This window comes from Bos grunniens, chromosome 16 (assembly GCF_055505025.1).
Source record: "Bos grunniens cultivar Pamir isolate PY7600 chromosome 16, Bosgru_T2T1.0, whole genome shotgun sequence".
Lineage (NCBI taxonomy): Eukaryota > Metazoa > Chordata > Mammalia > Artiodactyla > Bovidae > Bos > Bos grunniens.
In genome coordinates, this window is record NC_141180.1 from 16,504,966 (window position 1) to 16,520,311 (window position 15,346).

Consider the following 15,346-nt stretch of genomic DNA (forward strand, 5'->3'; position numbering starts at 1 on the left):
GCAACCCACTCCAGTATTCTTGCCTGGAAAATCCCATGGATGGAGGAACATGGTAGGCTACAGTCCATGGGGTTGCAAGGAGTCGGACAGGACTGAGCAACTTCACTTTCACTTTCAGTATACTCATGGCATCCCTTGAAAACATTTACCTTGGTATTTACCACATGTAAATACCCCTCAGTATCAGAGGGGAATGATCCCCAGATGCTCAAGTCACTTATATATTAATAAAATGGTGTAGTGCTTACATACAGCTTTTGCACATCATCCTCATCCTCTTGTATATTTCAAATCATCTTTAGATTACTTAGAATACCTAATCCAACGTAAATGCTATGTTGTCTAGTCGTTAAATCATGTCTGACTCTTTGTGACCCATGAACTGTAGCCCACCAGGCTCCTCTGTCCATGGGATTTGCCAGCCAAGAATTCTGGAGTGAGTTGCCATTTCCTTCCCCAAGGGATCTTTCCGACCCAGGGACTGAAGCTGTGTCTCCTGCTCGGCAGGCAGGCGGATTCTTTACCACTGAGCCACCAGGGAAGCCCAGATGCTATGTAAATAGCTATTAATACAATGTAAATACTATGTACACAGTCGCCTGTGCTTGGCAAATTCACATTTTGCTTTCTGAACTTTCTGAAATTCCAACCCCCCCCCATATTTTCCATCCACAGTTGGCTGTATCTGCCAGTGGGGAACCCACATGTACAGAGGACCAACTGTATATTGAAATACCTGTGCAACATTCTCCCCCAGGAGACCACTAGCCTCAAGATCAAAATTCAGTTTATTTGCTTTTATATTCTTAGAGTCTAGCACTGGCATTCATAAGTATTCCATAAATGTTTTGCAAAAATGAAACAGAAGCATAAAAACTCTATTTAAAACCCGTTATGTACATTGTGCATTCAAAAACTGCTGAGACATGATCCCTATCTAAATGTGTCTCACCACAGAGACAATTCACTTATATTAAAAAAAAAAAGGTCTTTATAAATTTAAGAAATTGTATGTACCAGATGACTGAAAGACATGAAATGCTACAAAAAGTCAATGACTGAAGAAATCACCAGGGTGGACAAGAAATTTTCACAGAGAAGGTGAAACCTGAGAGTGGAGGATAGTACCTCCTACAAGTGAAATGGCTTTGGAAGATAGATTAAAGCAGGAGTGGATAAACGATGTTTAGAAGACAATGAGTAGATTACTCTGGCTTAAGGTGGCTGATTCTTTTCAAAAAGTAAGGAGATACCATGTGGCAGAGGTAGATGAGGGTCACTTTATGGAAGGGCAAGAATGCTGAACTAGGAGCTGCAGCATTTGGGAAAGCCACATACAAATGCTTTTCAGGAATAATAACACAGAAGCAACGCAAAGGATTAACTGGCAAGGGGACAGGTGATAGGGCCTGAAGGAGAACCATAATTTAGTAAACATACATAAATCTGCTTTTTAAAAACACTGCCCACAATTTTATGAGATCAACGTCCAGTTTAAAGACAAAGAAATCAACACCCAGAGATGCTGTTAGTTCAAAAACGGAAAGTAGTGGGCAGTGCTTAAAAACCCGAAGTCAGTGCTTTCTTCTTGCTACTTGCGAGAATTGCAGGGCTAGGTATCACATGAAGACTGTTTCAAGAGTATGCATATAGACCGACAGTGCTGGAAATGAAGAGAGCAGACAACAGGAAGGCAACACTTTCCAAATCGGTTTATGTGTGGAAGAGGGTGAGGAAAACTGGGAGAACTCAAAGATGACTGCCAGGTTTTAAACCTGACTGGGAAGATGGGGAGTGGCAGCATGAATGGAGAAGAATGAGAAAGCATGGGGGTCGGGGAGAGAAGGGTAGGAGCAAGAGTTTACCTTTAAGCGTGTTCAGTTTGCTATGACAGAAAGACTTCTAAAATGAGGAATGGCCAGAAGGCAGTGGTGAAAAATTATCAGATTAGTCAGTGCCAGGGGCTAATTTTCAGGCATCATACATAGCTAAAACTTATACGCTTACGTATGCCAGAACTATCCCAAGCACTTTACACTGAACTCACTTGACCTTTATAACTCCAAGGGATAGATGCTGTTAACTATCCTCCCTTTTCAGATGTGGAAACTGAGATATAGGAAACTTCAGCAGGTTGCCCAAGGCAGCACAGCTGTAAGTGGTAGACCCGTGCTCTGAGAACAGGCAGTTGTGTCCCAGAGACCACAATAAAGCACTGTGCCCAATTGCACTTTGTTCTGCATTTTTGTGTGTTTATGCCTGTTGCATTAGTTTATAAGCTCTCTGAACGGCAGGCGTGGTCTCTTTCACCAATCTGTCTCCACAGGACATAGGAGTATATTAAGTAGGTGCTTGACAGGTTTTAAACAATGATGATGAAAGACGCAAAAGTACTGCGATTTCTGAGGGGAAAAAGAACGTTGAAAGGAAACAGAGGAGTAGGGCTATGCCTTTCGTTTTGTCCCAAGTGGGTTGAGGCGGACCAGGAAAGTAAAATAAGAGGTAGGGTAATCATAATCTCAGCACTAAAACACACAGAGCTCACCAAGTTCCCATAAGGCCCCAGAGTGTGCATCATAGCAGCTAAGAACTACGTGGTAGCTGTGTACTTACCTGTGGGCCCGGTGCGCGCGTGTGCTAGGTGCTCCAGTCGCTTCTGGCTCTTTGCAGCCTTATGCACTGCAGCCCACTAGGCTCCTGAACCCATGGGACTCTCTGGGAAGGAGTACTGCAGCGGGGCTGCTGTGCCTCCTCCAGGCATCCCTCTCCACCCAGGGACTGAACCCACACCTCTAGCAGGTGGGTTCCTTACCACCAGCACCACCTGGGAAGCTCCTATGCGGCCTGGTAGAAACCACTTAGGAGTATATTCTCATCTCATCCTCCAGAGATCTGGGATATATCTGGGTCCAAACTGAATGTTTACTGATGGGATGGATGGACAGATAAGAGAAGAACACAGAAAGCCTGAGGAAAAGGAAAGCAAAAGTCTGAGTGTGTGAGAGAGGAAAGCAACCAATGGGTGAATCTGGCCATTAGGTCTCTGGCACCTTTGGAAAGGTCAAATCCAACAAAGTGCTAAGGAGAAATGGCTGTATTACAAGGGATTAAGGTAAAGAAGATGGTAAATAAAAGGAAAAACACAGTACAGGGCAAACTTGAAATTGTTACATTAAAGAAAATCAAGGACGGACAGAGCTTAAAGGGAAAACGGGAACAGGCAAGAACTTTTAAGAGAAAGCTGAGTTTGGTCCACGAAACAGAAAACTAGTAAAGGCAGTGATTAAAAAGATTAAAAGGAGGAACACAGCACATCTGAAATAAGGTTCTAGAGGGAGTAATACATAATCAAGAACAGAGTCAAGGAAGGGATTCTGCAGGACCCCACTGCCAAATTGCTTTTCCCTTTTCAAGACCTCTCCCAGCCACCAAGTCTTCAGAACTAACACTTCACATATGTCTAATTCTCTGTCCATAACAGAAAACTTAGAAAGGCCTGGCTAGAATTCTAACGTTATACACTGAATGAGTTAATAAAATTTTTTAAAATGTATTTGGAATAAAGGAGACATGAGATGTTCTTCTTGCCTGAAATGTCAATTTAACCAATATCTACTTTTACAAGTCCCAACCATATTAAAAAACCCAGACCAAATCTCACCTCCTTCAAGATACCTTCCTCATCCCAACTCTATTCGAATAAAGTTTCTTTCCCTTAAACTTGCACAGTATGTGTTTATTGTAGCACTTACCAGTTCACTCACTAATAACCTTTCTCTAGTATCTTTGAATTTCCCAGAGGCAAAGCCCCTATAATTGTGATCTGCACATTAGTATTCAGTAATTATCAGTAAAATAAAACACAATTTTTAAATAAATACATTTAAAACTTGTACAGGTTTATATAGGTAAAATCTAAACATGGTAACTGGCCTATTACTACCTAAAACCAAACTGCTAAGAGAAGCCTTAGCCTTATTTGTAACCTGCGGTTTGAAGGAGGTGGGAAAAAATAAACCTAAGTGAATCTGCACCCACAGGGAACTTTTGGTGATGTGCTGAAACATTTTTGGTCGTCACGAATGGGGTTGAATGATACTGTTATCTAGTGGGGAGAGGACAAGGATGCTGTTAAACATCCCATGATGCACAGAATTGCTCCCCACAAGGAATTATCTACAGCACAACCCTGAGCAAAACTGTTACCTAGTCTACCGGAGAATCATAACGTTTTTCTTAACATAGTCACCTACACTTAAAAACTGGGCCTCAGGGAAGGTGAAAACAATCTGTCTAAACAGCTCCGCTTACCTGTTAACAAGAAAGGAGCTGGTTACAACTTTTCCCTTACAGTGTGACATGCTGGCGAAAATGCCACCACGGTATTTTTCGGTAACTGTTGATTAAGTCCTTCTAAGTTGTAACTTCTCAGGCCATTGACAAGTCTATTCACAATTCAAATACAGCTTGATTACAAAATTAAATGGCAATATGTGATAACCACCTGCCAGAATACCCACATACAGATGAACAATCCACTATCCAGAAGACATTTGCTTAATAGTCTATTCTCTGAAAAAGATCAGTTAAACAAACCCACCTAAACTTTCAGGTACTTATTCATGCCACCAGTAACAGAAATCTGAAAGGCTAGCCAGGGTTAGAGATGCAGTTGCGGGCTACAAATGCTATTTCTCCACCATACAACAAAACAGCCCTTTTTAAGTCTGAACTCTCATCCATCCCAAAATTGCCTCATGACAAACTTGCTACACTAGAGGGCCCAGATCTTAATATAACATATCTTAAAAGAAAAAACAAAAACTCAGCAAGTGCTTCATGGACCATGAAGGTAAAACAGAGCAGCTGTTAGAAAGCAATGAAACACAGGATGGAACAGGAAGTATACATTTTGAGTCCAACTGAAACCACAAGTAAAGCAGAAATTAACTGCCAGAATAATTTAGCCAGTTAATACCCAAGTAGGTAAAATGCTATTGACACTACTGCAACAAAAAATAGACTTATAAGATGTGAGAGGGTAATTTTTTTCAAACAATTTTACCACTTTTGGTAAATCAGCCACATTTGGCTGTATCTCTGGGACCAATGCTATTTTAAATCTTCAGCATGAGAGTGGGGGGGTGGGTGAATGGGTAAGGGGAAGACTTCTTGACCATATGAATTAGCATCAGTACATGCTAGAGAACTTCTTGAGCCTTCCAGGGACAGTGAATATCCAGTCCTGCATTACCAGATTCTTCCAGAATCTGGAGCCCACCCTATTTAGTATTCGTATTTCCCCCAAAAGATCCCATGACCTAGTTCTCCTCTCCAGGCTAGAAAAAGACTCTGCTTGCTGCTTTATCCAGTCTCATCCATTCCCTTTATCTCCCTCTGTCTCAAGGTTTAAAGTGACAAAGTTGATCTTACAACATATTGGATGTTTTAATTAGTATTTAAATGACAATCATTTCTCTGCTATCTCAGAAAAAAACCTTGTGGCTGCTGTATATCCCTCCTTCTGGTAACAAAGTTTCTGACAAAGAAAATGCTACTGGAATGCACCTCTCCACCCACAGAAGTATTATTCAGAAAATTTCTACAAAACAGGTAAGCTGTAGTCCTTTCCTGTGAAGTGGTCTAACACCAGGGATCAACTTCAAGTGGATGCCACTGGAAAACCTTCAGCATAAAAAGAAATTAAAGACAAAAAAAACAAAGGAGACTATTGGAGGGAAGACAGAGGGAACAGTTGCCTCCCACAACCACAGTAGGTGTCGGGCAGAAGCTCCAGTGGCCACCTTTTACAACCAGATTTGACCTGATACTCCCTATGGCTATGATTATTCTATGTACTCATCTTCCAAAACAACTTTAATGATGTCCTCCCTGTCTGGTACTTTAATACTTCAGTTCGGTTCAATCACGTCACTCAGTCATGTCCGACTCTTTGCGACCCCACGAATCGCAGCATGCCAGGCCTCCCTGCCCATCACCATCTCCCAGAGTTCACTCAAACTCACGTCCATCAAGTCGGTGATGCCATCCAGCCATCTCATCCTCTGTCGTCCCCTCTTCCTCCTGCCCTCAATCCCTCCCAGCATCAGAGTCTTTTCCAATGAGTCAACTCTTCGCATCAGGTGGCCAAAGTACTGGAGTTTCAGCTTTAGCATCATTCCTTACAAAGAATACCCAGGGCTGATCTCCTTTAGAATGGATTGGTTGGATGTCCTTGCAGTCTAAGGGAGTCTTCTCCAACACCACAGTTCAAAAGCATCAATTCTTCGGTGCTCAGCTTTCTTTATAGTCCAACTCTCACATCCATACATGACCACTGGAAAAACCATAGCCTTGACTAGACAGACCTTTGTTGGCAAAGTAATGTCTCTGCTTTTCAATATGCTATCTAGGTTGGTCATAACTTTTCTTCCAAGGAGTTAAGCATCTTTTAATTTCATGGCTGCAATCACCATATGCAGTGATTCTGGAGCCCCAGAAAATAAAGTCTAACACTGTTTCCACTGTTTCCCCATCTATTTCTCATGAAGTGATGGGACCAGATGCCATGATCTTCGTCTTCTGAATGTTGAGCTTTAAGCCAACTTTTTCACTCTCCTCTTTCACTTTCATCAAGAGGCTTTTTAGTTCCTCTTCACTTTCTGCCATGAGGGTGGTGTCATGTGCATATGTGAGGTTATTGATATTTCTCCCGGCAATCTTGATTCCAGCTTGTGCTTCTTCCAGCCCAGCGTTTCTCATGATGTACTCTGCATATAAGTTAAATAAGCAGGGTGACAATATACAGCCTTGACGTACTCCTTTTCCTATCTGGAACCAGTCTGTTGTTCCATGTCCACCTCTAACTGTTGCTTCCTGACCTGCATATAGGTTTCTCAAGAGGCAGGTCAGGTGGTCTGGTATTTCCATCTCTCTCAGAATTTTCCACAGTTTATTGTCATCCACACAATCAAAGGCTTTGGCATAGTCTTACCCAGCTCCATTTTTCCAACCTTGACATGTTAATTTCCGTATTTCTATTCTTTCAAACGTTATTCTTTTAAAGCATATCATACCTCACCTACTGTCTCCTCTATGGCCTATTCTCACCCTCGCCTACCCTTCTCAAATGAACTATATTCAATACACCTTTTTCTTTTATTCAACAAAGATGGCAAAGTCTTTAAACATCTTTCCATTTTGTCATAAATCAAAAAAGAAAACACTGAATTCTTTGAGTATTAAATTTCCAATGTTATTCAGTCTGAAAGCCCCATATTTAAGACCATTTGTTTTTATAAAATATAAAAATGTATTCTCAACTTAATCATTTGGATAGGACTCTAACTGGTCTATTTTAAAAAGTGACACTCCCTTCCCCTTTTAACAACAAAAAAGAGTCATCATTCTGTCTTGCCCAGAACATCACCCATACAGAGGACAGGCTTATCTTTCCTTTCATCTGCACACTATTTCTACAACTCAAGACTACTTCAGTCCCCGTGATGCTGACTTCCCTCTCTTTGTCTTACTGAGGCTTCTTACCTCATATCCTCACTTCTCACTCTTTTGAAACTGCCACCTTATCCCCTGATTTGCCACCACCCCACCATTTCAACACCAACTCATTTACTCTGACAAATTAATTCAGCTGAGACAAAACTAATTTTCATCTACATGAGGAAGATCTGTAGCTGTACAGTCTAAAGACTGCCCAGTCATGGTCTTACACCACTGACAAAGGTAGACACCAACACTCTTCCTAAAATGAAAGTCACAAAGAATAACTGCTATACTCACAGCCACACTCACTCAGCATCCTCCCCAGGTTGTCTATAAAAACCAATGGTTCCACAGTCATCAAAGGAAAGAAAGTGAATATAATGCTTCCCTGAAGACATTCTCTAGACTCTCACAGCAGATTTTATTTTTAATTTTTAATACAATGTTTAAGGGTTACTGCCCATTTACAGTAATTATAAAATACTGGCTACATTTCCCATGTTGTGCAATACATCTTTGAGTCTCTCTTACACCCAATAGTTCATACCTCCCACTCTTCCACCCCTATACTGCATCCCACTGCATCCCCACTGGTAACCACTAGTTACCAGCACACTTCAAATGGAGTGAGTATCTAAAGAAGAGAAAGAGGGAAATTCTGGCTGGTGCAAGTCTTATTTTATCACCTCTTCCCATCTCTGTCAACTGTTAGCCCTAAGATTTGCTTTTATTTACTTAAGACAGATGAGCAAGACTGAGAAAAGACTAGCTTTCAGGAATCTTTATGTGATTTCAGGTCCTACGCCTATTCAATTTTGCCTGTTCAACTTTAGCTGGGAAATTTAGGCTATTTTAACCTGTGTTCACTCTTATTCTTTTCTCCCTTCTTTAAAAAACTAAATTCATTACCAGGTGTCTACTATTGATTCTACAACCCAAGGATAAGTCTTCCTTACCATGCTAACTTTAAAAACACAAGATACATTAACATAGAAGCCTCTCAAAGCCAACTGATCTTCCCACTAAAAATACCACCACGGAACCTCCTTGGTGGTCGAGCGGCTAAAACTCCGAGCTCCCACTGCAGGGAGCCTGAGTTAGAACTCTGGTCAGGGAACAAGATCGCAACAAAGACCAAGTGCAGCCAAATAAATAAATATTTTTAAAAACTGGGCTTTTCAAACATCATTCATCATCATTTAAAAAAAAATACCACCACTCTCCCGATCTGCTTTTCACCATACCTTTCCAGTCTCACTGACACCACCTTATTTCTGGTCCTTAACTGCCCACCACACAGATGCACCTTCCTAATACAAAGCTATGAACATGTGATTTCCCTTCTAAACAAACCCTCTCAGAGTCTCCATTGTCCACTCATTTTAATGATACACTAAAGGTCGAAGTAATCAAGATTTTTCTCTATGGGCACCTAATCAGATAGACTTTCCCTGACCACCCTGTCTATATAAAACAGCACATCCCTGTCTTACTTTATTTTTCTTGCTAGTACTTATCACCACCTGGTAAACATATTTATCTGTTCCTATGTTTATTTGTTGCATCTTTCCATCAGCAAATACTTTCCCATGTTCACTGTTAATCATTCACCACTGAATCCTCAGTGCCTAGAATACAGCAACCTCTCAAGACATATCTGTGGAAAGAATGGGTAAATTCAGATATGCTGAACACAGCATAGCTGGTCTGGACTCAGAAGACCTATATTTGAGTTTTAGCTTCCACAAATCAATTATATGATCCTCAATAATTTTAACTTTTGGGGGCTATGCTCTCTTCATCTGTAAAAAGAAGGGGTCAAACTTAATCTATGAAACTGTTAAATTTTTCCAGCTGCATCACCTTATACTTCTGTTTAACTGGACTGAGTACTTCCCCCAGAGCCCAATCCTCCTTTCTATATATCTCTGCTCAATCTCCTTCATATGGATTCCTCCTTCGCAATCCACACTTCTCAGAACACTGTTTATCCTTAAGGTCCAATTTAAATGCTGCTTTCTCCTTGAAGCCTAGCAAACTGCAAACTCTGTAAGAGGAGGGTGGAGTCTTACTTTTATACTCTTAGTAGTTAGTACAATGGCTCTCATACAGGTGATCACCAAAATGACTGATGAATCATGTGTATGAATGAGGAAATAAACAAAGGAAGCTTTTCCTGATTCATCCCAATTGCTCGAATACTCTGCCTTTGGACTGGTGACACTTGTTATCCTTTATGATCCTTACCATAGTTTACTTGCCTAATACATACTAACCTGCAAATTCCTTAAAATTAAGGACTGTCCTGACAGTTTCCATATCTCTCCTCTACAGCATCTGTCATACATCTTCACCACGGTTGTATTTATTAAGCTTATCTGATATGTTAAACAACAAAGGGATAATAAAGGAGAAAAAGGACCTTGAAATACCCCTATAATTCCACCTACCTACCATGCAGTCATTGGGCATACATGCTGTCAGTTAAACTCAGGCATTCCACCATACTTGAAAGATCTCAACCTTCTCTACACACTCCGCTTAATAAAACGATTACTACTTTCAAAAGCAGAATAGCTACCCTCATGTAGCACTTAACTACAAACCTTTTCTTGCAGGGATCCACTCCCACACCAATACTTTCACTTCACTAAATGGCTAAAATGACTTTTCTGCTCATTTCAGACTACTACCCCATCCAATTCCCTCCTCCACAAGGTATGAAACCACTTTTTAAATCATTTTACCATAAGTTTGCCATTCTTAGTTTTGCTACTAAAAGACAAAAAGACCTGTTTCAGGGTCTCCCTTCCCCTTTTCTAAGCAGTGGCAACTCCCCATTTAGTCTTAGGCTCTTAACAATCTCATTTTCCTGTGCCATCAGGATCTTGACCCCCGTTTATCTCTACCTTCAAGCTCTTATTCTGCTTCCACGGAACCTTCCAAGCTGCACAATAGCTGGTGCAATACGCTCTCGCCACCATGTACTTGGTTCCAATCTGCATCTTCCTTCTCCAGTGTGTATTAATCGCCCCCTAAACCCTCCCCTGATACACATCACATTCTCACACTCTGCACCCATGCGTCACTCTACCTCGACATACAAGTTCTTTACACCACTCTTAATGGATCTACACTACTCTCCGAATGGTATCTTCCGACAGATTCTAACCCAGTTTCTTCTGGGGAATCCAACCCCGGCCGTAGTACCTCCTTCTTTCTTCACTTCCTCATCCATTCCCTTCCCTATGCCCCCTACTCCCACCCCACCAACTAACTAAGGATGACATTATTTCTCAGTACTTCCAACCCCAGAACGATGAACAAACTCCAGTTTCCGGCGGCCTCCCCCTCCTCTAGGCCTCCCCACACACCCCAGGTGTGCAGACTTCCACCTGGCCTTCTCCCCAGCCATCGCTCCAGCCCCACAACCACACCACGTTTCCCCGCCGCCGGGATCAGACCCCTCCACACCCACCTTCATTCGGGGTCGCCGCCGCCTCCCCGGGCGCCTCCCCACCCCGACTCGCCAGCGAGCCCGCGACCCCGGGCGCGCGCGCACACACACACGTTCTCACGCTTCCCTAACCTCCTTCCCCGCACCGAGACCAGCCAGCTCCGCGGGAACTCAGCCCGGCCCGCGGAGGGGGATAGGCACCCAAGAGTGTGCCCGCTCCGCCCCCTCCCGCCGAGCCTCTCGCAGCCCCCGCCTCCCAGCCGGGAAAAGAGAGGACACAGCAACTCCCCCGCCACCCCGGACGTACCACCTCTGTGTCTGTTGCTCCGTGCCCCCAACCTTCGACCCGCTCCCCGGCTCCGTACTGGGCCGGCCCCCACACTCACCGGAGATACTGCGCGCTCTGCAGGCTCATCCTCCGCCGCCGCGTCTTTCCGCGAAGCCTCTGCGCGTCTCTCAGGCTCCTCGGAGCGGCCCCGCGGCACCACGGGTGCTGGCGGCCGCCGCCATCTTCCTCTCCTCCGGCTCCTCCTCGCTCGGCGGGGGGGTGGGGGTGAGTAAGGCGAGGTGGGAGGGAGCGGGGAAAGCTGCTCTCGCTGCTGCTCCGGCCCTTGGGGCGCAGGGACACTCCGACCCGGGAAGGGGGGAGGGAAAGGGAGAAGGGATGGGGGCGGGGGAAAGAGGGACAGCAGCGGAAGGAAGTGGGGGGGGGTCTCTCGCGAGATTTCAGCGGCGCCGGTCCCTTCGGGTGATTTCCGCCTCTCTGTAGCGCTCCCTCTTGGGATCAGTTAGCCGTGCGGCGCCTGTGCGGCTGCTGAATGGCCCACAGGAGGCGCTTGGCGGCTTCCGGCCAACCCACCCCTCTCCTCCCGCGCGAGGGGGCAACACCAGCCTCACCGGGAACATCGAGCCCAAATCAATCGGGAGTTACACTCAAAGTCTTCCCCCGTCTTTCCACTCCGTCCGATTTCGCTCTTCCTTTTTTCCTTTCCTCCACTCTTCCCGACCGGAAACGCGCCTCTTCCTCTTACAGTTCCGGCCCCCAGTCCCTTGTCTCTGGTCCGCCCTCGCGCCCTAGAGTGACGCTAAGGACCCCCTCCTCTTTTCTAGGGCCCCTCCCTCTGCACGCAGGGACACTGTTGGAGGGGTTAGGGTGGAGCCCAGGGATGGAGAGAAAAGAAACCAATCGGATTGGATAAGCAGCTGTCAAGGCAACTGGAGGCTGTAGCTGTATTGTCATAGTAACCAATGTGTGCAGGCTGAATGACCCTCCCTTGGCTTAGTGGATTCCCCGAAAAGTGCCTAGGGTTTCCCCTCGGCTTCCCTTCCATCATAAAGGCCTCCCCCAGGTTGGGAATTCGGGTAGTTCTCCTGGGCAGTGAGGTTCATTTTCTCCCCCCTTTCCCTTTCCCGCAGCGATGGGGGAGACCCCGAGGCATTCACCATGGGCTTTTCCACCCGCCTGCGGGCGGGAACCGCCTCCATAGTTTTCCTCTCGGTGACGGACGCGGGGAGGGCCGGGCCTACGAAAAAGATGCCGGGCCTGAAGGTTGGTGGGCGGCGGGCTGGAGCCGACTGGGCGAGGCGGCGGCGCTAGGCTGCGAGGCGGGCCAGGGGTTTCCCCATCACCGGGAGGGCTCTGGGAGGCGGGGTCCCGCCAGGACGGGGTCCCTGAGGGAGGAGAACGGCACACGACTGCCGAGATCCCTCTTCTGCCGACTGGGACAGCCGACTTTCCCCAGCGGGTCGGCCCCTCACAGAAATCCCCGAGACCCCACCCCACAATCGCACTCGGCGACTGAGCCTCCTCGGGAGTTCCCCGCTCTGCTTTCACGAGCCATCTCCTGTCACGAGGAGGCCGGAGTTGGGGTGGGAACTCATCTTGGAAGGCTGACAAGTGGTTTTTCCAGCACTTAGGACAGGGGACACGGTGCGAAGTTCAGGGCCGCCATCCCTCTGAGAGGCACCCCTCCCCGCAGTGGGAGTCCCCGGGACTTGCTTATCAAAAGCAGACGTCCCATTTCCTTTCTCCTCTTCAAATTTCCTTCTGTCATGTGTCTGCAGTATTTCAGAACTCATCACTATGTATCTTTTGGGTTGGAGAGGAACGCATTGGGTAAGATAGTGTCAAGAAAAACAGACACTTGCGCAAAGTTCCAATGAAAGGTTTCTTAGGAAATGGATTTTCATTCTTAGACACAATCTTTTTGAATGCTTATTATGTGTATTTTATCTCAGGTTTGAGGCAAAAAAAAAAAAAAAAAAACCAGTAACGAATGGGTTCTTCATAATATGGAGTGTGAGAAGTAGCTGGGGAAGTTGTTATCCTAGTGATTTGAAAGAATTATTTAGCATTTTACAAATTATATTTTCCATTGGTATTATGGAGCTCACCCAAAGTACTTTAGGATGTGTAACGGATAAACCCCTCCAGGAATGCCCGCCTCATTTCATGGTTAAAATAAGAATTTTAAGGGGCTGTTTTCTTTTGACTCGGGATACCTGATCCTTTCATGCTGGGTGAAGAGGCACTGTCAAAATCCTATTAAAAGACTGGACCAATGTCTATGCGTATGTTTGGAGGAAATGAAAGTGCAAGCTGCTTGTAGTTAAATCCCAAGGAGAGATTATCATTAACGAAATAGAAACTGAACTATGCCCCCTTGTGCTGCAAGCGTCTACTGTGATGTGGTGTGACCCGCGGTGTGATTGCAGCTGTACAATGCCCCCTATCGTCCCTCCTCCCACCGAGAGGCCGCCCACTCATGGGAAAGAGAGACACCTAGTGAAAGATTGTTCTCATCTCTGGTTTAGAATCCGACTTTTCTTCAACCTGCGAGCCCAAGGATGGAGATTATTGCTACATAGTACTGAAAATGGGTTTCCTCAGTGGCTCAGCGGTAAAGAATCTGCCTGCCAATGCAGGAGACATAAGAGACATGGCTTCAATCCGTGGGTCGGGAAGATCTCCTGGAGGAGGGAATAGCAACCCACTCTAGTATTCTTGCCCAGAGAATACCATGGACAGAGGAGCCTGGCGGTCTGCAGTCCATAGGGTCGCAGAGTCTGAAACGACTGAGCACGTAGGCACACAGTACCTAAAATACCATAGATTTCCTTTCTGAAATTTATTGGTTAGATTTTTTTAAAGATCTTAACCAGAATAAAAAATTTTATTATGTAAAACAACCACCCCCTTTTAGCACCTTCTATGTCTATGGCTCCTATGTCCAGTCAACAGTTTATCCAGTCAAATGTTTATTACTGAACATTTATTATATTTCAGACACTGTCCAGGTTACTATGGATACCACTGTGGAAGAGACATGTTCCCTGTCTGGGAGGAACCCACCTTTTGGTAGAGATACCAGAGAATAGAGATGGGATTTGGATGCAATATTATGAGTTCGGCAGTTAAGGTAAGAAGAAAGTGCTTTAAGTGTGCTGATGAAGTTCAGACACATAAGCCTTCTTTGTATTTTATAGCAGCTTTCCTAAGAATTTTTCAAGACTCTTCAATAGCTTTAGAGTCTCTACAAACCAGATAGAATAGTAACATTTACACTTTATAGATTATAGAACATTGATACCCATCTTGAAAGTAACTTTAAAGTCAATAGGATTCAGAAAGATTATGATCCAAGTTTATATATTGCTTAATGTACATTTTCCAATTTCGTCTCTTTCTATTAGCCCCCATCAACAGGTTTGTAGAATACAAGCATCTTCCTGCAATATTATTCACCTTGTTCCCCCTGCCGGAAAAGGTTACATCGAAACTAAAAGAAATTATAGAAGACAAGCTGTTTCATTTTGTTTCATCCTACCTAATCTTAAGTTTTTCACTTTATGCCTAAGTGATTTTATGGAAAAATCATAAGCTAGCAGATCTGAGTGCATCCCAAGTCTTCCATCTCAGTCTCTGAACTTCAGTTTTTTCCTTGATTAAAGGAAACATTACCTATCACAGGCTTTCTGTAAACTTTAATGATAACTGTATGCATATATGGTGGCTCACCTAGGGTCCCACAGAGTTGGACATGACTGAAGTGACTTAGCAGCAGCAGCAGCTGATAAAGAATCCACCTGCAATGTGGGAAACCTGGGTTCAATCCCTGGGTTGGGAAGATTCTCTGGCGAAAGGAACAGCTGCCCACTCCAGTATTCTGGCCTTGAGAATTCCATGGACTGTATAGTCCATGGGGTCACAAAGAGGTGAACACAACTGAGTGACTTTCACTTTTTACTTTCATGAATATATGAGTGCCTGACATACAACACTGGCATTTGATGAATGTTAATTTTTTTGACCTGTTGCTCTTTTATCAAGCTAAAACTAGTAATATAGAACTACTGCAGCATAAAATTATTTTTTTAAAAAATAGG

General features: G+C 44.4%; 2 protein-coding genes across 33 annotated transcripts in view; one reads left to right on the forward strand and one right to left on the reverse strand.

Annotated features, from left to right (window-relative positions):
- SMG7 (SMG7 nonsense mediated mRNA decay factor) overlaps positions 1–11,494 on the reverse strand; it is an 86,262-nt gene extending 74,768 nt beyond the window's left edge. For 22 of the 23 annotated variants that reach the window (XM_086343447.1, XM_086343443.1, XM_086343444.1 and 19 more), the window contains exon 1: positions 11,347–11,494. In XM_086343447.1, the coding sequence (XP_086199573.1) occupies positions 11,347–11,375 (29 nt within the window). In that variant the 5' untranslated portion in view covers positions 11,376–11,494. Of the gene's footprint in view, positions 1–10,981; positions 11,103–11,346 lie in introns of those variants that run through there. The other variant, XM_086343454.1, reaches the window with a different exon arrangement.
- The window catches only part of NMNAT2 (nicotinamide nucleotide adenylyltransferase 2), a 216,409-nt gene continuing 212,097 nt past the window's right edge, over positions 11,035–15,346 (forward strand). For 3 of the 10 annotated variants that reach the window (XM_086343471.1, XM_086343475.1, XM_086343473.1), the window contains exons 1-2: positions 11,374–11,513; positions 14,247–14,379. Coding sequence is in view for 2 of the 10 variants with exons in the window: in XM_086343467.1 (XP_086199593.1) it covers positions 15,160–15,175 (16 nt within the window). In the remaining 8 variants the exon portion in view is untranslated. Of the gene's footprint in view, positions 11,514–11,717; positions 12,510–14,244; positions 14,380–14,653; positions 15,176–15,346 lie in introns of those variants that run through there. The other 7 variants (XM_086343472.1, XM_086343474.1, XM_086343467.1 and 4 more) reach the window with 6 other exon arrangements.